The sequence below is a fragment of the Macaca fascicularis genome, chromosome 2 (genome assembly GCF_037993035.2).
Source record: "Macaca fascicularis isolate 582-1 chromosome 2, T2T-MFA8v1.1".
Lineage (NCBI taxonomy): Eukaryota > Metazoa > Chordata > Mammalia > Primates > Cercopithecidae > Macaca > Macaca fascicularis.
The window spans coordinates 119,266,182-119,290,386 of NC_088376.1; the positions used below are offsets into that span (position 1 = coordinate 119,266,182).

Here is a 24,205-nt window from a genome sequence, read left to right on the forward strand (position 1 = left end):
AGGTAATTTACAGATTCAATGCCATCCCCATTAAGCTACCAATGACTTTCTTCACAGAATTGGAAAAAACTGCTTTAAAGTTCATATGGAACCAAAAAAGATCCTGCATTGCCAAGACAATCCTAAGCCAAAAGAACAAAGCTGGAGGTATCACACTACCTGACTTCAAACTACACTACAAGGCTACAGTAACCAAAACAGCATGGTACTGGTACCAAAACAGAGATAGAGACCAATGGAACAGAACAGAGCTCTCAGAAATAATACCACACATCTACAGCCATCTGATCTTTGACAAACCTGACAAAAACAAGAAATGGGGAAAGGATTCCCTATTTAATAAATGGTGCTGGGAAAATTGGCTAGCCATAAGTAGAAAGCTGAAACTGGATCCTTTCCTTACTCCTTATATGAAAATTAATTCAAGATGGATTAGAGACTTAAATGTTAGACCTAAAACCATAAAAACCCTAGAAGAAAACTTAGGGAATACCATTCAGGACACAGGCATGGGCAAGGACTTCATGTCTAAAATACCAAAAGCGACGGCAACAAAAGCCAAAATTGACAAATGGGATCTAATTAAACTAAAGACCTTCTGCACAGCAAAAGAAATTTCCATCAGAGTGAACAGGCAACCTACAGAATGGGAGAAAATTTGTGCAATCTGCTCATCTGACAAAGGGCTAATATCCAGAACCTATAAAGAACTCAATCAAATTTACAAGCAAAAAACAAACAACCCCATCAAAAAGTGGGCAAAGGATATGAACAGACACTTCTCAAAAGAAGACATTCATACAGCCAACAGACACAAGAAAAAATGCTCATCATCACTCGCCATCAGAGAAATGTAAATCAAAACCACAATGAGATACCATCTCACACCAGTTAGAATGGCAATCAAAAAATCAGGAAACAACAGGTGCTGGAGAGGATGTGGAGGAATAGGAACACTTTTACACTGTTGGTGGGACTGTAAACTAGTTCAACCATTGTGGAAAACAGTGTGGCAATTCCTCAAAGATCTAGAACTAGAATTACCATTTGACCCAGCCATCCCATTACCGGGGATATACCCAAAGGATGACAAGTCATGCTGCTATAAAGACACATGCACACGTATGTTTATTGCAGCACTATTCACAATAGCAAAGACTTGGAATCAACCCAAATGTCCATCAGTGACAGACTGGATTAAGAAAATGTGACACATATACACCATGGAATACTATGCAGCCATAAAAAAGGATGAGTTTGTGTCCTTTGTAGTGACATGGATGCAGCTGGAAACCATCATTCTCAGCAAACTATCGCAAGAACAGAAAACCAAATACCACATGTTCTCACTCATAGGTGGGAATTGAACAATGAGATCATTTGGACACAGGAAGCGGAACATCACACACTGGGTTCTATTGTGGGGAGGGAGTACGGGGGAGGGATAGCATTAGGAGATATACCTAATGTAAATGATGAGTTAATGGGTGCAGCACACCAACATGGCACATGTATATATATGTAACAAACCTGCACATTGTGCACATGTACCCTAGAACTTAAAGTATAAAAAAAAAGAAGTGATGGTAACTGGCATATTGTCTTATTCCTTATATCATAGAGAAAGCTTTCAACATTTTACCATTGAACATGATATTACCTAAAGCTTTCTTGTAACTATTCTTATTAGATTAAGAAAATCCTCTACTTCCGAGTTTCTTACAAACATTTTTGGGGGCCAGGGATGGATGTTGCATTTATCAAATGCTTTTTCTGTACCTATGAATTATACTCATTTTCTCCTTTATCATCTTAATATAGTGGCTAACATGATTGATAGCCAAATATCAGTCCAACTTTACATTCCTAAAATAAACACCACTTGGTCATGTCATTTATTTGTCATTGAGTTCAATTCACTAGGATATTTTCTATCATCAGTGTTTACTCAGGAGATTGCTTGTAATTTTCCTTTTTTGTAATATATTTGCTGGGTATGAATATCAAACATATGCTGGCCTCATAAAACAAGATGGGAAATGCTCCCTCTTTTTCTATTCTGGAAGAGTTTCTGTACGATTGATTTCATTTCCTCTTCAAACATTTGGTACAATTCACTGAAAAAAGCCATCTGGGCCTCTAATTGTTTCTGTTTGGTTTGGGTTTTTAGGTTTTTAGTTTGGTGGTAAGATTTTAAATTATAGAATCATTTCATTTAATATATAAGACTACTCAGATATTCTATTTCTTCTTAAGCAAGTTTTGACAAGTTGTGTTTTTAAAAGAATTTTTTCATTTATCATAAAGTTGCTAATAAAATCCTCTCATATTTTTAATGTTAATAAGATTTATAGTGATGCCTCCCTTCATCCCTGATATTGATTATTTTTGCTGTCTCTACTCTTCTTGATGATTCTAACCAGGATTTGTTATTTTTGTTAATCTCTTCAAAGAAACAGCATTTAGCTTTGGTGCTCCTCTCTAGTATATGTTTATTCTCTATTTATTTAATGTTAGCTTTTATGTTTACTATTTCTTTCTCTCTACCTTCTTTTTCTACTGGTTTAATGTGATCTACCACAGTTTTTAAACTTACAATGTCTTCTCTCAACCAAACTGAATGATTTGCTCTTCCAAAGACATTCCTTATACTTACTAGACTCGTGGCTCTTATAGTTTCCGCTGTTTATAAACCATATTCCCCTTTACCAAAATCATACCAGTTTTTCAAGGCTCTCTCCAAATGCTACCTCCTCCAGAAAGCATTCTATGTTCTTCTCTTATTTGATATCCTTTGACTCCTCATAGCTCATTTGCCCTTCTTAAGTCACTTTATAACCTGGTTTATGTACTTCATTCCATTAGATCCTTAAAGACTTCAAGTTCAGTTTTTCTGAAAGCCTCACCATGGTGCTGCACACAAAATAGTTGCTCAGTAAACCCTGGTGCTTATGATTCAACTTCAGCAGTTAGATTCACAAAAACTAACCTGGGTAATAGCAGGAAATATTGACTGTCAACATTTAGTCAAACATTTAGAGTCAAATACATCATAAGAAGAGTTTGGGAGGAAAGGGAAAGAATTCTCATCTTCTAAAAAAAAATCTTACTTGCTTCTAAAAAAATATCTTACTTGCTTCTAAGTGACAACCATGTATCATCCAGAGCTAACATTTGACTTGACCATCACTTAAAACTCACATTTTGCCCATTATTTAAGGCAAATAGTTAAATGAGATAAAGGGGTTTGTTGTTGTTCTATATTGGGGGTTCCAGTTGGAAAATGAGAAGGTAAAGAAATTTCCCAAGGAAAAAAAAAATAAGCTAAAGGATAATTCTAATATTGTAAATGCACACTGCACATCAAAACATGCAGTCCTTTACAAGTTTGAACAAGTTATCACACCAGGCTATTAAAAAAAGACTTCAGAGCATGACTTAAAATGCAGGGGGAGAAACAGGGCATATGTTGGCTGTAACATACATATTTGGAGCCCTATTTGGAGCCATGATAACACATACATGTAAAAAGAATGAGTTTTACCTTTTAACACAAAGTACAGCTCTGCACCTTTCCAAAAATGTCACATAAGCCACTCCATCTCTCATGAGCTGCCTCTACCCATTCTAGGATGCAAACCTCAAGGCACAATTTCCAAAGTAAATATTGAAAGAAAAAACATTTGAACCTATGGCCTATCTTTAGTAAAGGCAGAAAGAAGGAGTAAAGAGCACAAGAGCTTTGAGGGGAAACTTATGTTCAAATCTCAGCTGCCAATCTGACTAGCTGCAGGACCATGGGCAGGTTGCTTATCCTCTGTAACCCATAGCTTTCTCATCTGTGAAATGGAGATAACTGTGCCTACTCACAGGTTTATTGCACATCAAGTGCTGTAGCCTTCATGTGTGGTAGTGATGTTGTTGTCATTGGGTATTACTGCTGGTGCAGGTGGCACTGTTGTTGTTAGTGCTGTTATTGTTTTTAATAGCCATAAAAGGAGCAGGGGCATACTCTTAAGGCCTAAAAGCCATCATCATAATTGCTTTACTAGAAAAACTGGGATTGGCACAAATTTCATATGAACACAGCATCCTGGGAGAAGAAGGTGAATGAAATAAACCTAGGTAGGCCCTACAGTCAAACAAGTGTCAGCTACTTCATAGTGTCCCTGACCAGATTCCAGGACTCAGACAAGTTCACAATGGGTATTGGGTTGTGTTCAGTAGTCTAGGTTTGCCTTTGAACTCTCTCCCCTTCCTAGTTACATGAAACTCAGGAAAGTTGCCAAATAGTAGTTCTTGACTTCACAGTGTTCCAGTATATCCCTTTCATATTTTGTGGAACTAAGCAGGCTAAATTTGACCAAATATCAAGATACCTTTTAAGTGAAACTTCACCCAGCTGCAGGTCAGCTCCATGCAAAACAACAGTTATCTGCCTGGGCACAAAGACAAAGTAAAGTCTTATTTTTATAACAAAAAAATTAACCTCTGCATTAAAGTTGTACCTGAATGCAAAATCATATTCTTTCACCAATAGTACCACTTACACTTCAGCAACTCAGAGGAACTCAGTCTTATTTTGCTTACTACTTACTTCCAATAAAAAAAAAAAAGCCTGGTGGGGACAAATGTCACTCAAGAGGAACAACTCAAGGCACACAAGTGCTCTCGCTGACCATGGGACTGGAAAGTTAAATACCCACAATCCTCACTTCAATTACCACAGAAATACTACTTTTAACTTCACATTATGTCTCTGGCTTCTTAATCCACTTTAGTTAACAAGTTCACCAAATCAAGCACATATTCTGAAACTTTTACTAAAACCCTTATGTCACTCATATATGTCTTCTTTGATAAATTCTGCTGAAAATCTGATAGTTTCTGCTGTACTAGCAAAATGTTTGTTTTTCCCAAAGAATATCATTTAATGTTTTAAGCAAATGAGATCTAGAAAATTCTATTTATTTTCTTTTTAGCCTCAGCTGCTAAGTTTGGAGTGAAGTTTTATGTGTCATCTCAGTAATTATTATTACTCTAAGGGTTGGGTTTTTACATTTTTTAAAAAGCACAACATTCTCCCTGCCCTTCCATTTGTGACTGTTGGAGCTGCTATAGCCATTTGCTCACAGGCAGGGAGAGGTTGCCTGAAAATAGAGCTCACATGAAGGAAGACGAGATAAGGGATGGAATAAGAGAAAATGGGATCTGCTAACATCTTTTGAGCCTCTGGATCAAGATGTGCCCGAAGTAATACCCCTGTTTTTTTCCAGTAAATTTTCTTCCAATAAATTTCCTTTTGAGTTTAGCCACTTAGAAATAGATTTTCCTTCACTTAAAAGTTCTCACAATGAAAAAGGGGTTTGAGATTATTTGACAAGAACTGCCATTACCGTCATTCATTTTCTTAAAAAAAAAAAATTGGCTTTATGAATGACACAAGAAAGTAAAACTTTTGGATGTCATGTTTATGTCATGTCAAATTTATAATAAAAATAAGTTACACATTCTTTCAAAGGAATTAGCATTAAAGAAAGAAAAAAGAGAAAACAAGCCTTTTAACTGCCATTCTTATTGACAGTTATCCACAAGAGCAGAAAAGAGGAGCTTAGTAAAGAATCTTTAGACACAAAAGCAAAAGAAGGAGGAGCACTGCAATACCTACAAGAAACTAATTTTCCAAGAAACACACACAATGTTCTAAGTGCAAACTTGGAACATACCTGCCAGACCAAATCAGGATCAAAATTAAAAGTTGAAGCTTCCTGCAAGAAGATAAATTACAAATAACTTTATTCACTTGGCTTCCTTTCATTTTTCATTCAGGTAACTTTAGCTCCCAGGCTCGACTGGCTGGTAGTAGATGTGATGTCTGCAAAAGAACTGCCCCCAATTTGACGCAGGCAGATGATATTTCCCAAGGTTCACCCCAGAAAAACACATTTTCACAACTCCAAAGTCCAGGGCGGGTACACAAAAGTCTAGAACTACCAGACTGTGGTTCTAAATAGTGCTTAAATTTAGGCAAGATTTCACAGACTTTCACAACAAAAGTCTTTTGTGAGTTTATGCAAAGCGTGTATATGGGGACAATGGGGGTTGAAGCACACCCTTAGTTCCTCTAAAAAGCAAGAAACAAATAAGGATAATCTCTGAGCCCAATTTAGTCTATGAAATCTCTTCTTTTTTTTTTTTTTTTCTTTGAGACAGTGTCTCACAACGTCACCCAGGCTGGAGTTCTGTGGCAAGATCTTGGCTAACTGCAACCTCCGTGTCCCAGATTCAAGTGATTCTCCTGCCTCTGCCTCCTGAGTAGCTGGGATTACAGGTGCCCGTCACCACGCCTGGTTAAATTTTTTTTTTTTTTAGATGGAGTCTCGCTCTGTCGCCCAGGCTGGAGTGCAGTGGCCAGATCTCGGCTCACTGCAAGCTCCGCCTCCCGGGTTCACGCCATTCTCCTGCCTCAGCCTCCCGAGTAGCTGAGACTACAGGCGCCTGCCACCACGCCCGGCTGATTTTTTGTATTTTTTAGTAGAGATGGGGTTTCACCGTGTTAGCCAGGATGGTCTCGATCTCCTGACCTCGTGATCTGCCCGCCTAAGCCTCCAAAGTGCTGGGATTACAGGCGTGAGCCACTGCATCTGGGCCTAATTTTTGTATTTTTATTAGAGACGGGGTTTCACCATGTTGGTCAGGCTGGTCTCAAACTCCCGACCTTGTGATCTGCCCGCCTCGGCCTCCCAAAGTGCTGGGATTACAGGTGTGAGCCACTGCGCCCCGCCAAGAAATCTCTTCTTAATTTTAAATTCTATCAAGGCACTAGATGACACCAATGTTTACCCAGGGTTAAAATATAACAGGGTCTCAAGTTCCACTCACTAGGCTGAAGGGTCAGTTCGATTTGGTAGTCAACTCTAAAGCCTGTACAATATTCCCACCAATTTCATAGAGGTGTAATGTACAAAATTAGATGAGATCACAGCCTCCAGCCTGAGCTATACACATAGCTGAGATGACCCTCTACCAGCTGCCTCCATAACTCAATTTAGGTATGTTGAGGATAGATGCTAATGGGACCCAGACTTCTCTGTTGACAAGACAGAAGGCAGTGCTTTTGTAAGTTAACAGGCAACCAAAAAGACAACAGAAAAACCTGAGGATCAGTTTCCTGAAAATTATATTGATCTTCATTTGTCCTAAAAATACAAATGCCTTATGCCTACAAATCAGCAACATTGCCATCCATAGAAGGAGAACTCTAGGTTCAATTTACTGATAATATGTGGATATGAATTTGCCCTAGAATTCAAGTTTCTCTGCCTTCTCATGTAGATAACCTGAGTTTTTTATTTATAATTTTTTGTTTTATAATAAAACATAATGCTAGAAACAACAAACTAGGATCAAACATATTTTTCTACTTTAAAAAGTCACAAAAAAGGTACCAATTGTCTTTGTATGGAGACATTTACCAGGAAACTACCCACCACATTAGAAGAGGTGTTTCTCCTGTTTTTTCCAAAGGCCTTGGGAACTCACTCTTTTTTTTTAAATGATAATTTGGAAATAGATTATATATACATCCTCTTCTCCATTACTATTTGTGCTGACTTGGAAGGTGGGTGTGGAGGTGGGTGGAAGGGGGACTGAGTCACCCTTTGAAAAAAAAAAAAATCAAGTCTTTTGTCCTTTTGTCTTTTCATTTTCCCTTTTTTTTTTTTCTTTTCTTTTTTTTAAGCCTTAACCAAGTATCAGGGTTGATTCCAATATGAAGTGAGGATAAACTCTGAATTATGAACCACTGGCCTACCATTCCCCAGTGTAGAATGTTCAGTTTCTTTTCAAAATGTTTAAATTATATAAGTTTAAAACAACTGATGAGCCAGGGTTAATAATTATTTTTAATTGGCATTTGGTGGCTTCAAATATATTTTTCAAACCCAGATGCTACAAATACATTATGAGTGCCTTGACTCATGTAACCTCATTTGGGGGACACATAGTTTTAAAGCAAATGACCTATACTATTTTCACAAAAATCCACTTGGATGAAGAAGTTGTCATTGAATAAGAAAAACAATCCCTACTCAGAATTGCACATGCCAATAATTCAAGAGCTCATATTAGTTTCTTTTCCCTCAAAACTTGGGAATTTGGGGACAGATAATTCAAAATCATATGCTGCAAGAAGGACTGAGAAGACTCATCATCCTATCAGCAAGCTTTAGAATTCTCTTGCAGGCCCATGGCGACCAGCAAACTCCCTGAGTGTTAAACTTGAGCATGGAATTTTCAGATTGCAAACATCTTGGTTATAAACTTAGTGTTTCTTAATGGAACACATTAAATCAAGAATTATTTATTATTGAGATAAATACTTTACTATTTGCACCCTTCTGGCAAAAACTGTAAATAAAAAGTTTTCAAATTTCTAGATACTAGCAAAGAAATTGAGTTTCATTTAGACCAGTTTCTTAATCACAGCTCATGACTTGGCCTTGCTCATTTACTTCATGATTCCTTAAATGTCCTGAATCCTCTCAGAAGGATTTTTCTATTCCTTTAAACAGTGTATCTCTATGCCTGCACAGCTAAATAGGATACTTTGCAAGTACTTAGTAAAGTGTTATTACTTCCAGACTTGGTTAGCAGAAAATACTGGGGTCACAAGAAAGTTTTTTTCTTAAAAAGTATTTCAATTTTGAAAATTTTGCTGATAGCATAATTTTAATTATTTAACAATACCACTGCATGTAAAATAACTTCCCTTTGCCAACTCTTAATTTCTCAAAGGTGCTTTTTATTGTGATGTGAATAGGAGGAAAAGAATTATTATAGTTTAAAAATTTTACTTTGAAAACACACACAAAACCTCCCTAGGACTAGACATGCTTTGCAAAGGAACCCAGCTCCTTTCAGCCAATGGACTCTTGAGCCCTTTATTCTTTTGCCCAGAAAAGGAATCCTAATTAAAGGGCCAATAAATTAAATGTGCCCAGGAAGGTAAAAAATTTCAGAAGTAAAGCACCCAGCAGGGTGCCTAGAGAAAAACACAAGGTTCATTTCATGTTTATATTAGGCACCACCAAGTTAGAACAAACTCCCAAGGCATAACTGTTTCTGACAAAAGTACACAGTTCCTACCTTCATTTCGATGACAGTCTGGAGAGCCTTCGTCTTGGCTGGCTCCGGCTGAAGCTGGCTTCTTCGGTGCAATTCCTGGGGAGGAACACGATAGAAATAAGCCTGACGGTTCATCCTTCCGTTATACCATAACCTTTATAGAGGTACTACACAGCCTGCTGGGTCCAGTTTCCCTGTGCACAGACATAAACAAGCCACAGGTGCCTCTTCCCCCACACTCTTTAGCATCCCTCCTGCCTGGAGCCTGCGTTCCAGCGAAAAGCTCCTGGCACATGCGCTATTTCTGAAACTTCCATCAATAATTAATGTCAACTGTGACAAAGCCAGCAAGTAATCATAGTCCAAATACTGTTCAACACTGGGGCTGATGCCCAGCCATCAAATCATAATTTACTAAATTACATTACTCTGTGCTCCCAATACAAACACAGCAAGGAAACAGAGGAAAGAAAATGACTAACGTGGTTGCAAATCCGCTGCACGCATGGCATTTTGCTACCGAGGTAGGTTTGAAATGAGCAATTTAAAACCATTTCAGTACAACTGTGTCACTTTTGAGAGTGATTTGATGAAACCCTGTGAATCTCTTGCTTCCGAATTTACAGTTTCAGTCCTTGTTTAAAATCACATCTGTGGGTGATATATTTATGTATCATGATGCCAAGAAATTAAAATTGGCATTAGTATCAACAGTGTTAGAGGGGAGAAAAAAATTGTTAAAGCCAGATGTGGACCCAAAAACCCCTGTAACGATGATGAACATTTATTTAGGTAAAAAGCAAACACCACGATTACAATTTTTATCTTGAAGGGTCACTTTTTATATGCTTCTCCTCAAAAGAACACGTCTGTTGAGACTTTGAAAAGTTGCCTTAGCAGAAGAGAGAGATAAGGACAATGTGTGCTCAGATCACACTTGGATTTTCTTAACTATCAACAGTTTTAGGAGAGTGAGAAATTGGCAGGAGTAAACAAAAGTGCTCACACATACGCATGCTGCTGATTCAGGTCACCTATGGAATAATTCTATCAATACTTACTTCTGCTTCCACAAAAATCAGTTTAGAGTCAACATGGGGTAGTTCTAGACTTTCAGAACCACTGAATCACAAACATTTACTTTTTTAAAAAAAAGGAGTTAAAAAAGAGAATCAATATCATTTCTAGCTTTCTGCAAGTAAAGGCATTTAAAATTAACTCTACCTCCACCACTATCATCTACTCTCACTGTCACTTCAAAAAGATATGACATGGGGTCAGGCATGGTGGCTCACACCTGTAATCCCAACACTTTGGGAGGCCGAGGTGGGCGGATCACGAGGTCAGAAGATTGAGACCATCCTGGCAAACACGGTGAAATCCCATCTCTACTAAAAATACAAAAATTAGCTGAGCATGGTGGCGCATGCCTGTAATCCCAGCTACTTGGGAGGCTGAGGCAGGAGGATCACTTGAGCCAAGGAGACAGAGGTTGCAGTGAGCTGAGACCACACCACTGCACCCCAGCCTATGACAGAATGAGATTCTGTCCAAAAAAAAGATAGGACACATTAATGTAAAAGCTATCAGAACACTCAAGACCCACAATAAAAGACAGTCCTATCCAGGATAAGATAAGCAGGCAATCTTTTGCCCACATCCTATTATGCTATTCTTATTATATTTGCCAGTGGCCCAAGAAATCTTACAGGTGGACCATAGGGCACATGTCCAAGGACCAGTGTAGGGGAGTTAATGCTACAGCTCTGGACCAGGAATCTGAAAATAATATTTTCTTCTCAAACTAATCACTGGCACAAATCAGCCACCCTGTACAAAGTTCTTTCTCAACCTCCAATTTGAAAACTATGCTTCCTAACTATTCAAAATGCTCTTGCATCAGTCAGGATATTTTTTCCCCTAACATATCCCTGGGAAGGGATGAAGTCAACTATTACCAAACATTTATGAATAGAGAAATAGAGATCCTGTGTCCCTCTAGAGGCACTGAACTGCAATCATCTGGCAACACTACCATTTTTGGACTCTGAAAATGGCAGAGATTTTCTGAAGGAAGGACCTTAAGGCAGCTGTCCTTTTTGAGCATCTGTGATGTTCCTAGCACTGCTTGTCTCATTCAAGCATCAGCACTACCAAATGAAGATGTTGTATATGGTGAGCACAGTGGGCTGCTGGAAATTTTAAAAACCTGCACCTACCATGGCCAATATCAAGCTACCCAAGTGGCATCCCTGAATGCAGACTTGGGAAGGGAGACACAATAGCACCCCCCATTGTATGGCATTTTCTGCCACACAGACACAATAAATGTAACAACCTCAACATCTTAGATAATAGTAAAGTGTAATAAGAAATTAGGAAGTTATGAGTTTTTAATGTAATCTATTTAATTGTGTGTTTGTATATTTAATTTGTAACTTTAGTTATTAGAACAAGTTTCCAATCAATTTGGAATCAATATATGGTTTTTTTCCAGCTTTCATGGGTCACTACAACCCAGTGCCAACATAGCATTGGGTGGATCCTATGAGATTTCAACCTATACAAAGAAAAAATCTACTTGGTCCTCAACATTACTTCCAAGATTGCTGGAGTTCACTGGACCAATAAAAACTCATAGACAAGAAAACAAAAAGTAAGTCACTTGTCAGAGTTTCTCTGTAGCAACTGTTAGAAGAAATACATTTCACAGATCACCCATTCTGATGCCAGGTGGCACTGAAATCATCTTTTTAAAAGCCAGGAATGCAATTCATAATAATTTCATGCCATAACAATTCCAAGTTCCAGAATGAAAATTATAACTTGAAGAGAGAGGTTAGGCTTGTATAAAACAAGGAAAAATAATGAAGAAACGACTAAGCAACACAGTGAAAATAAAAATCCCAGGGTAGAGGCAGGTGCTGCTGTAATTTCTGCCAAACACAAAAACATTGTCAAGGGTAAACATGCAATAAAAAAGCTAAACTTGTAGCAATAGTTATGCAAAAATGGAAACAGAGTTCTCTTTGCTATAATTATACAAATTATATTATAATACAAACCAGCTAAAAATCCAGATTGGGCCCTTACCCTCTGTGTCACTCCTTTAAAAATAAAATAAAATCTCCAATTATCCAAGAATTGTAATTTTCTTAATTACAATATTTTTCAACCCTGACTTCATAGATTATGAGGATCACCTTGATTCCTAAGGTGTCAGGTAAATGAAAATTGTAATCTATATCCAGACAACATGGACTGTCTGAAAATCCCATCTCAAACACTTCGCCTATCTCTGAGATTTGGGATTATTATAATACTCACTCTGTGGCAGAGGACCAGTTGCCCAAGGAAGGTTTGTGCTCCTCTTCCATACTATAGAGTTGTTGCTAGAAGGCCCCACAACCACTACCTAGATAGGGCCATGGGACTTATTTCTGGCCAGTGGAATGTGGTTAGAAATGTGCAACTCAATCAACTTCCATAAAAACTTCCTAACTGGTCCTCAACTCTCCCTCTTTTTCTTTTGTTTGAACACCTGTTTTTATTTTTTATTTATTTTTTTATTTATTATACTGTAAGTTCTAGGGTACATGTGCACAATGTGCAGGTTTGTTACATATGTATATATGTGCCAGGTTGGTGTGCTGCACCCATTAACTCGTCATTTACATTAGGTATATCTTCTAATGCTATCCCTCCCCCTCCTCCCCCCACCCTACTACAGGCCCCGCTGTGTGATGACTAGCTAGAAGTGAAGGACTTCAATATCCAAGAAGACAGTGTAGCCTCAAGATAAAAGAAGCCCACATTTCTGAAACATCATTTGAAAGGCTGCTGAAGACCTACATTGCATGGTGATATGAAGTAAACATAAACTTCTATTAAGTTAAGCCTATGAGTTTTCAGGCTTTATCTACAGAGATCTCAGCTCTCTCTGCTTTAAGAACTGCAAAGGCTGCAAGGCAAAATAATACCTTATTAGTCCTGTATTGTTTGTTGCTTTTGAATCACCAAAGTGATTTTAACGTGTGATTGCTTGCCAAATTTTCTAAACAGACAGTAGGATGAATTGGTTGCTGGAGGCTCCAACTGCCCCTAACCATCTGAGAGATGTACCCATTATGCACTAATCCTAAACAATTAATGAATTTCCCCAGGAGAATTTGATGTCCTCTCATATAGGTATGAATGAGTATAAGATTTATCTTACTGAGATAGTTTTCACATGACAATATTATTAAATCATGAAGTGCAATGGTACTTAAACTTTTCTGAGTCACACATCTCTGTAAAAATCAAATGGGAGGAGTGGATTCTCTCTGGAAATGGACACAAAAGCACATACAAGCAAAATGGTGTGCACCATGCCAGCTAGTTCACAGAGCCTGGATCAGCACCCCAGAAGTTTACCTTTGAACCAGACTTTGGGCTGAGAACCACTTATTGAGAGGAAAGAGCACTGTACTAGAAGTCAAAAGTCAGAAGCCTGCAGTCCCAGCATGAGACTTTGGGTATGCTGTTTCCCCTCTCTGATCCGCAGAATCAGGAGCTTTATGAATAGGTGTCTAATGCTCTTCCAGCTCTGAGACTATCCAGATTTTTAATAGACAGCTGACTCTGAAATGAGGACCTCCGGTTGGTACTTCTAGTCCCACCCATTCTCACTTTTAAAAACAACAGAAAAAAATAAGAGAAGAAAATTGGCAGCATCACAAAATTTAATATCTCACAGTGACATCAATCCCCGCATTATATATTTTCCTGTAATTTCATGACAAGGTTGGCTTTAGCTAGTGCAAAATTGCTAGCTTCTTCAGCTGATCAACATGAAAATATATGAAGAGCCTAGAATTTTGAGCATGAAATCTCAAGTGGTTCATCAGAATGATACTTCTTGGCGTTAATGAGAGTCTAGAGTCTAGTGAGTTAATCTGGATGGACACTAGCTTCCAAGAGGAACCTGGCAGAATAATGTTCACACACACCACATACTTTCTTCAACAGACCAAATAATAATAATAGTAACAACAATTAAAAACTTAACTTTCATTCCAAAGGTAATTATTATGTTTATCTGGCTTTTTCCCATTATTGTTCTGGAAATCTATTACTGTATAATAAGCCACCCCAAACTTAATGGCATCAGACCACCACCATTGTATTATGCTCATGAATTCTAGGTCAGTTTCTTGCACATGAGCAAGAAACTACATGGCCTTTTATTACCTAACCTTGAAAGTCCTATAGCACCACTTCTGTCATGCTCTGTTGAAGCAGTCACAAGCCTGCTTCCTAAAGGAAGGAGTGTCAAAGAATTTGAAGACATGTTTTAAAATTGCCACTATTATGGACCAACACCAATTGGAGGAATCAACAGGAAAGGAACACTATAATCTCAAACATCAACTCATGTCAGTCTTAAGACATGGGAGATTCAGATGCTCAAATAATAATTTGATATGGGGGATACAAGAAATACAGCAGTGAACCAAACAGACCAATATCCCAGCCTTCATAGTTGTTTGTTTTTCTTTTTAATTCCAGATTCCAGTGGTGGAAAAGCCACGATAATTTTAAAAGGAGACTAAACCACATTGTTATAAATGTTATAAAGGAAAATAAATCAGAGAAGTAGAATGGGAAATACTAGGGAGGCACGGATCAATTACAACTTTCAATAGGGTAGTCAGAGAAAGCTTCATGAAAAGGTGACATTTAAACAAAGATCTAAAGCAGGGGTGTCCAATCTTTTAGCTTTCCTGGGCCACACTGGAAGAAGAATTGTCTTGGGCCACACATAAAATACACTAACACTAATGATAGTTGATGAGCTTAAAAAAAAAGTCACAAAAAAATCTCTTAATGTTTTAAGAAAATTTATGAATTTGTGTTCGGCTGCATTCAAAGCCGTTCTGGTAGCATGCAGCCCGTAGGCCACTGACTGGACAATCTTCATCTAAAGGAAATGAGGGAACAAGCAGTGTAGATATTCCAGGCAGAGAACAGTGAAGGCTAAGTGTGTGGCTGAAGTTGCATGAGGGATGGGGAAAGTAGAAAGCCAAAGAAGTGCAGGGGTGGGTGGGAATGAGAGGATGAGCTCCACATTTGGAGTCTGTCATGAGGACATTGATTTCACTCTGAGAAAAACGGGAAGATATTGGAAGGTCTGAGCAAAGGCAAACCATGATATGAGGCACTTTCTTAAAGGAGTACTCCCAATGTTGTATTGCAGCATGGTTTCAGGGTGGTGGTGATAAGGACAGACCCATTGGGGCTAGTTAGAGGTAACTGGAATAACTCCTGCAAGTCATGATAGAACCCTGGACCATGGTAGCAGAGTGGAGGCAAGGAGAAGAAGTTGAGTTTAGATATGTTTTGAACATGAGGCAGACTTGGCTTCCTGATAGATTGCCTGAGGACTAAACAGAGAAGCAAAAGATGGCTCTAAGGCTCTTAGCCTGAACAACAGGAAGAATAGAAGTGGACTACCAAGATAGGGAAGATTGGGAAGGAAAGGTGGGAGTTATGGGAACTAAGAGTTTTGGTTTTGTATGTGTTAAGTTTGTAATGATATTAGATATTTAAGTGAAGATGCTGAGTAGGTGATCAAATAGATGAGTTTGGATTTGAGGGGAGAAGTAAGAACTACAAAGACAACTTTGGGATTAGTGAATAGACAGTATTTAAAACCTAGGTGAATCAACTAGGGACTGAGTATAGAAAGAAGAGAGATCAAAGTATTGAGCACAGGGGTACTCCAAGAGTGAAGGGTCAGGAAGTGAGGAGCAAGCAGCAAAGGAGCCTGAGAAGGACAGCCAGTGAAGTAGGAAGAGAAAGAGGAGCATGGCATCCTAGAGATCAAGTGAAGAAGCTGTGTCCATAATGAGAGCATGGCCATCATATCAATTGCCACTTAGAGATCAATAGCAGAATTGATCTCTATTATATATATCTACATCAGAGAATTGACCACTGGACTTAGTCAAGGTCATTAGTGACCTCAACTAGAGCAGTTTGGGGGATGGCAGGAGTGAAAGTCTAACTAGAATGTCCTGTGGAAGAATAGGAGGAGAGAAGAGCCTCAGGTTACTATATTTGCACAGTGTGCTATTTAATCAATCATTCATTTTGTCAAAACTCTGCTTTAGATTTGTACACCCAAGTTCATAGCAGCATTAGCCCAATAACCAAAAGGTAGAAGCAACCCAAATGTCCATAGATGAATGAATGATTAAACAAAATGCCATGTAAACGTACCACAGAATATTATTCATCCATAAAAAGGACGGAAATTTTAATGCTTGCTGCAACATGGATAGACCTCAAGGACATTGTGTTAAGTGAAATAAGTCAGTCACAAGAAGACAAATATTGCATGATCTCACTTATGATAGGTATCTAGAGTAGACAAACTCATCAAAATAGAAAGTGAAATGGTGCTTGCCAGGGGTGGTGACAGGCAGAAATGAGGAGTTGTGTAACAGGTACAGAGTTTCAGTTTGGCAAGATGAAAAAGTCCTAGAGATAGGTTGTACAACAACGTAAATATACTTAACACTATTGAACTGTACACTTAAAAGTGGTTAAGATGGTAAATTTTATATCATGTGTATTTTACCATAATTAAAAGTTTTTCTAAAACAGAAACAGAAATTGTTGAAGACCCACAATCTTTCCCACCTCTATCCTTTCAGAGAGTAACCATCATCTTGAAGTTGGTGTCTATCTTTTTCATGCATGTTTTTGTGCTTTCATTACATATTTATGTCCTCATAAATAATATAAAGCTAACAATACAGTATGCTGTTTTTTACAGAAATACCAACTGTCTATTGCACAAAGCTTTTTTGCATTTTGGTTTTTACCTCAATAATATTTATGTTTCCAAACTTTATCAATGTAATTCTATAAATAAGTATTTCCTACTCTTTTTTCCATTACAAATAGTGTTTCAATAAACCTCTCAGTACATGGAGGGATGGAGAACCAAGTGTGTTTTAGGTATCTTAAATGCACAATAATTCTCTTCTTTCTAAAACATACTGTTTTTCCATCTGGAATAATACTCCACCCTTTTATTCCCTTTTGTCTATAGAGGTTATCAAACTTCAGCCCACAGACCAAATCCAGCCCACCATCTCTTCTGGTAAATAAAGTTTTATTGGAACGCTGTTATGCACATTGATTTCCACATTATTTATGGCTGCTTTCACGCTGCAATGGCAGAGCTGGGTGGTTGTGACAGAGAACATATGGTCCTGCAAAGCTGAAGATAGTTACGATCTGGCCCTTTATAGAAAAGTTTGTCAACCCTTGGTCTAGGATATCTTCAAAACTCATACTAGCCAATCTCAGAAAAAATAATTACCCCTCAGGGGATAGTTTAAAATATGTCCACAAATTCTTCAGCATTCTTTTTATAAGGTGAAGCCTAAATGTCTTCCCCTTCACTGTAGACTGGACTCAGTAACTTACTTCTAATGAATAGAATAAGGTGGAAGTGACATGTTTGACTTCTGAGGCCTAGGCTTAAAGAAATTATGGCTTCTTTCTTGCTCATATTCTTGGATCAGTTGTTTTGGTAGATGGCAGCTGCCACGTCATGAGGATATCAAGACATCCTATGGTGAGGCCCATGTGACAGGAACTGAGGCCTCCTGCCAAAAGCCATGTGAATGAGCCATCAAGAAAGTGGATCATCCAGTCCCATTCAAGCCTTCAGATGACTATGGCCCTGTCCAACAGCCTGACTGCAACCTCATGAGGGGCGCTGGGCCAGAACTACCCAGCTAAGCAACTGCCAAATTCCTGACCTAGAGTCTGTGAGATAATGAAGGTTTGTTGTTTTAATCCATTAACTTTGCGGCAATGTGTTACGCAGCCATATGTTGCAAATGTATCACAGGAAGGTCAACAGCTGACCCTCTAGACTTGTCTAACATTCCATACCCTCATATAGACTCTCATAGCATTGTGTAATTTTCCTTCATGTCATTGAACATGGCCACAATTTTACACTAATTTATAAAATTAATTAATCCATGTCTGTGTATAGCATGGAGTGGTAAACTCCATGAGCACAGTAACTCTATGCCCATTACACTCCCAGTACCTAACACAGTGCCTGCCAACAGTAGGAGCTCAATAAACAAACACTGATGGATTGATTAAATGAAACAGAACAAATGACACTGTACGTATAAGCCTGGAAGTCCTACAGTACTTTCGACCAAAAGGAGTCTGCTGTGAAAGATGATAATAGCTAACAGTTACTTACACATTGCTATGCGCTAAGCACTCTTTTAAGTATTTAATAAATGTTAATGTGTTCAATCCTCAAAATAACCTCCCTAGGTAGGTATTATCACCATTTTATTATCACCATTTTTCACTTGAAGAAACAGAAACAGAGAAGTTATTAACTTGCCCAAGAAAACCTACTGAACTGTACTGCAGAAATTTATCCCAGGCAGCCTGACTCCAGAGCCACTGCTCCTAATCGCCTCGCTACACTGACCCCATTTCACCACTTCCTTTGATTCAGTCTCATTTCCCATTCTTTTCTTCAGTATTTGAAAATGAAAGAAGGCCGGGCGCGGTGGCTCAAGCCTGTAATCCCAGCACTTTGGGAGGCCGAGACGGGCGGATCACGAGGTCAGGAGATCGAGACCATCCTGGCTAACACGGTGAAACCCCGTCTCTACTAAAAATACAAAAAACTAGCCGGGCGAGGTGGCAGGCACCTGTAGTCCCAGCTACTCAGGAGGCTGAGGCAGGAGAATGGCGCAAACCCGGGAGGCGGAGCTTGCAGTGAGCTGAGATCCCGCCACTGCACTCCAGCCCGGGCTACAGAGCAAGACTCCGTCTCAAAAAAAAAAAAAAAAAGAAAAAGAAAATGAAAGAATTTTATCATAACAGCAATTGTCTGAGACCGATGTCCATATTAGATATTAAAACTTTTTTTTTTTTTTTTTTTTTTTTTTTTTTGAGACGGAGTCTTGCTCTGTCGCCCAGGCTGGAGTGCAGTGGCCGGATCTCAGCTCACTGCAAGCTCCACCTCCCGGGTTTACGCCATTCTCCGGCCTCAGCCTCCTGAGTAGCTGGGACTACAGGCGCCCGCCACCTCGCCTGGCTAGTTTTTTGTATTTTTTAGTAGAGATGGGGTTTCACCGTGTTAGCCAGGATGGTCTCGATCTCCTGACCTCGTGATCCACCCGTCTCGGCCTCCCAAAGTGCTGGGATTACAGGCTTGAGCCACCGCGCCCGGCCTAGATATTAAAACTTAAAAGGCAAACATGGTTAGGCTCACAGGAGAAGTGGGGCAAAAAACAAAAAACAAAAAACAAAAACAGAATCACTTTCAAATATTAATATCTGTCTCAATCTTTGACCAAGCATTTATAAATAACAACAGAAAATATTTACATAGTAGAATTAATAAGCCTAAATTAATAGACAATTACACTGAACTTTGGATCCAGAAACTTCCATTTCAAGACTCAATGAAATATTTAAAGATTGAGCCCATACCCAGTCACCAAAGAAAACCTCAGGTGGATTCCAAAAGGCAGAAGTTAATATACAAGCTACATTCTTTGTCCATGCACAATAAAGCAAGAAGTTAAAAATAAAAGTTGAAAATAAAACCTCACTATTTGGAAAATAAAGCTCATAAAATCTTTAAATTAATCCTCTAGAGTAAGATCCTGTCCTCTCCACCTCCTAGGTGCGTGACCTTGGGCAAGTTACTGGATTTTCTCTAATACTCAGTTTCCTCATGGATGTCATGGCTATCTCATCAGGTAGAGAAGTTGGGATAAATATATGGACTGACACACAGTACACAATCATCATTGAAATGTATCCTTATGACTGTTTTTGCTCTTTAATGATTATTAGTTTTCCTGACAGCACATTAAACAAGGCAGCCTGGCAGAACACCTTCCCTGCCCCCTTGTTCTGTGCTCTGACATTCGCTAGCATTAATGCACTGCCATTGTGTCTAACTGAATCATTTTCAGTTACCAAAAGCCCACTATTTGCCAGGTAGGGCACACAGAGAATACCTGCCTTCACAGAGCTTATGTTCTAGTGCATGCATTCTCAGTGGGGTGATGTCATGCCTAGAGGATTTGGGGAACAGCAAGTTTCCCAGGGTTGTTGGAGTGGAAAGAATGCTGAGGAGAATGCTGAGAGATGAGATCCAAGAGGTAAGGGCTGCGGAGGGGGCAGAATGTATAAGGCCATGTAGATTCTCATAAAGATATTCGTCTTACACAGAAGGCTTCAAATTCTAGAGAGACAGGGAACAGTTTCCATGGAAATAGATAAATACAGTACGAAGTCATTGGTAAATTAGTTTTCAGCTGTCACAAGTAAATGGACATTTGGGAGCCTAAAACTATGCTATCTGAATCTCTGTACATGTACGTTTTTCTTTAATTTGTTTTAATGGATAATGTGCTCCTTTTGCTGAATCTGCATTAAAGATTTTTCCACAGATTCATCTTGGTCCTTTAGATGCTATGGTCTTGGAAACCACGGAAATTAATAGAATGAAATTCTATTAATATTTGGCCAGTTGTGTTATGTTGGCAATGTCATAGGGAGAAACAATAAAATGTAGTTATTTAGTTCAATAATTATTGGACACCTAACACATGTTAAGCAATGCAGAGACAGCAAAGATAAATGAAACACCATCCCAGGTCTCAAGGAACTTGACTGTCTAATGGAAAAGGGAATATATTTCCTGGAATATAAGACCACAAATGTTAATTTCAACAATAACAACAGCAGCTATAACTTACACAAGGACTATCATATGTAAAGCCTATGCTTCCCATCTAGTGCCTGATTTGCTCTGCACAGCAATCCACCGCATAGGACTTACCACCCCATGGAAAAGGTGCAGCCACTCAGGCTGACAGAGTTAGGTAACATGCCCAAGATTGCAAGGGTGGTAAGACTTGAGAGTACAAGCACTGTCAGTCTGATGTCTAAACTCGCTCTTTTAATTACAAACATAACACTTGGTTTATATTGCTATCTGCGGTCCCTTCATCCTCTGCAAACATCTAGTGTTTTAACAGAGATCTAAATCTGACTCATGGCTTGTTTCTCAGTTCTGTGATAGAACCCCACCCATTTTGAATGACATACCATGAGAAAGAAGGCAAAATAAGCATCCAGGCCTGATGAGGGAAGAATGACTTTGGAAAACCTCATGGAAGAGTACATGTGGGTGGTTAATCTTCAACCAGCTTTGCATTCCTCTGTTGAACTCCATTTCTGAGCTAAAATACACCTCCCTGAACCTTATATGCACTGTTCTTTGTCCCTCTCATTTGGGGACATAAAAAAAAATTGGACCAATCTCCCACTGTGACAGTTTTCTAGTACAAAGTTTTCTTATTAAAGAGTCATTATTCTATTTCTTACATTACACAGTGTCCTGGTCACTCACTTCAGCCTATGCATCTCATCTCATCTGGTCTCAGAAGCTAAGCAATATTGGGCCTGGTTAGTATTGGGGTAAGAGAACAGTTGGAAAAACTGGGTGCTGTAGGCTTTGAGCACAGAGGCAAGAATCACAGAGTACTATTCCCATACTTTAAAACCTCATGGATTTCCCAGCTGAATTTTAAAACTGAAGTGGACCAGTGGCTCCATCTTACCTTACTTGTTACCTATTTGAAAATTATATTCATCTGTAACTGTTATCTTATGCCTCTACCACCATTATCTATTGAGAGCAGATAACTTGTTTCTTTCAGTTTGCAAGCCCACTAAAAGAGAGAAATTATGTCCCCAGGAGTGGTATTTAATGGATTATACCCAGAGCCTCATCCATATATAAGTGATTTAGACAATGGGACTTTTGAACTGATGAAATTTAGATGAGATTTTGAACTGAGTTGATGCTGCAATGGGATGAGATCTTTGGAGATTTGGGATGTGGTGAACGTATTTTTTATTTGAGAGGAATGTGAATCTCTGGGAGTCAGAGGGTGAAATGTAGTGGGCAGAATGAAAAAGAAGTCCACTTTCTATTTCTAAAACTTATTAATATGTTACGTTATATGGCAAAAGAGGCTTTGCATCTGTAATTAAGATTACAGACATTAAAATAGGGAGATTATCCTGGATAATCTGGGTGAGTGCAATCTCATCACATGTACCTTTCGAAAGCTGAGAACTTTCTCTGGTTGGAGGCAGAGAGAGATGCAGCAGATGAGGATGTCAGAGAGATCCTCAGTGTGAAACGGATTTGATGTGTCATTGCTGATTCTGAGATGTAGGGGCCACATCATGTGCAAGAACCATAGGAAGCCTCTAAGGGTTCAGGGTGGCCCCCAGCTGATGGCCAACAAGGAAATCAGGACCTTGGACCTATAAATGCAAGGAAGTGGCTTTGGCCAACAACCTAAATGATGTGAAAGCATATTCATCTCAAGAACCTTTTAAAAAAAGGGGGGGGTTGGGGTGGCACAGCCTTTATGATACTTAATTTTGACCTTGTAGAACTTGAAGCAAAAAGTCCAGTTGAGTTGTGCTATACCAGGACACTTCTGACCTGTGAGCTAATAAATCTGTGTTGTTTAAGCTGCTAAACATGTGGTAATTTGTCACGGCTGCAATAGGAAACTAATATTGAATGGTTAATCTCTCCTTTGCCCTCCCCTGTTGGAGAGTTTTTTTTCTACATTGAGAGGAAATAAATTCCCCTGAAGCTTCCATACACTGGCCTTTGTTCTACTCATTCAAGGGCATAAAGAACAAATCAGTTTCATCTCCGATAATAATAGTATCCAAGTCCAATGTCTTTCTTACTATAGCGTCCTTTTGTTGTTGTTGGTTTTTGTTTTGTTTTGTTTTGTTTTTGAGACAGAGTTTCACTCTTTCTGCCCAGGCTGGAGTGCAATGGTGTGATCTCAGCTCACTGCAACCTCTGCCCTCTGCCTCCCAGGTTCAGGTGATTCTCCTGCCTTAGCCTCCTGAGTAGCTGGGATTACAGGTGCCTGCCACCATGCCTGGCTAATTTTTGTATTTTTAATAGAGATGGGGTTTCACCATGTTGGCCAGGCTGGTCTCAAACTCCTGACCTCAGATGATCCGCCCACCTCAGCCTCCCAAAGTGCTGGGGTTACAGGTGTGAGCCACCGTACCCAGCCAGTCCTACTGTTTCTTATATGGCATGATATCAGGTGCTATCAGCAACCCCTGGGTCACTTACCTTAGTCTACTTCTATGTCTCAGGTTGAATTCCTGAGAGGCAGAGCCTGAGAAAGGGAATTTCATGCAAGTGGTTTATTAAGAGAGGGCTCTTCAGGAAAGCTTTAAGGGAGGGAAAGATGCCATATAAAGAAGACAGAGAAGTTAAGCAAGGGTGTTGTATAAGAAATCTAACCTGAGCCTGGACTTGCAGGGAGCTCTAGAGAGTAAGCTATGCTGCAGAGTCTGTTCCCCCTGAGGCAAGGGGGCCACCCCTGCCTGTGAGCTCCCCCAGCACTTCTGGACAGGAAAACATTTGGCAATTCTAGTCATGAAAGGTACACTTCCAGGAAAAGTCACAGGTATGAGCTGTTGGCAACAGCACTCACAGCCACCGGTGCATCTGCCCGGCAAAAGGGTTGCTAGGGGTCTGAATTGGGCAAAATGAGCATCTGTTAGAATCTATGATTCAGAGGTTATACACAGAACTCCAGGTTTTATCTGAACCAGCATGGAGTGAATAGGGTAGGACTCCATTATTTTTGTTTTAGGTAAGTGGCTTTAAAACTTATTTTAGCAGTATAAACCTTCAAGCTTGTTTTGTCCCCAAATGAGATGCATGCACACACACACACCCGCACACTAAAATTAATTAAGCATCTACTATTTGTTAGACACTGTTACAGGTCCTGCAGACAGGAAGGAATTAAGACAGAATGGCCACTACCATCATGAGGCTTACTGTCTGTTGAAGACAGCAGTCACAAATACGTACATCAACAAATTAAAAATTGTAAATGTATACAGGTAATAAGTGCTTTACAAACAACAGCAATAAGAGGATGCTGAGATAGAGAAT

General features: G+C 39.1%; 1 protein-coding gene across 18 annotated transcripts in view; it reads right to left on the reverse strand.

The window, feature by feature from the left end:
* The window catches only part of ERC2 (ELKS/RAB6-interacting/CAST family member 2), a 974,891-nt gene that overhangs the window by 665,555 nt on the left and 285,131 nt on the right, over positions 1–24,205 (reverse strand). For all 18 annotated transcript variants that reach the window (XR_012431280.1, XR_012431279.1, XR_012431278.1 and 15 more), the window contains one exon: positions 9,148–9,222. Coding sequence is in view for 10 of the 18 variants with exons in the window: in XM_015446056.3 (XP_015301542.3) it covers positions 9,148–9,222 (75 nt within the window). In the remaining 8 variants the exon portion in view is untranslated. The remainder of the gene's footprint in view (positions 1–9,147; positions 9,223–24,205) is intronic.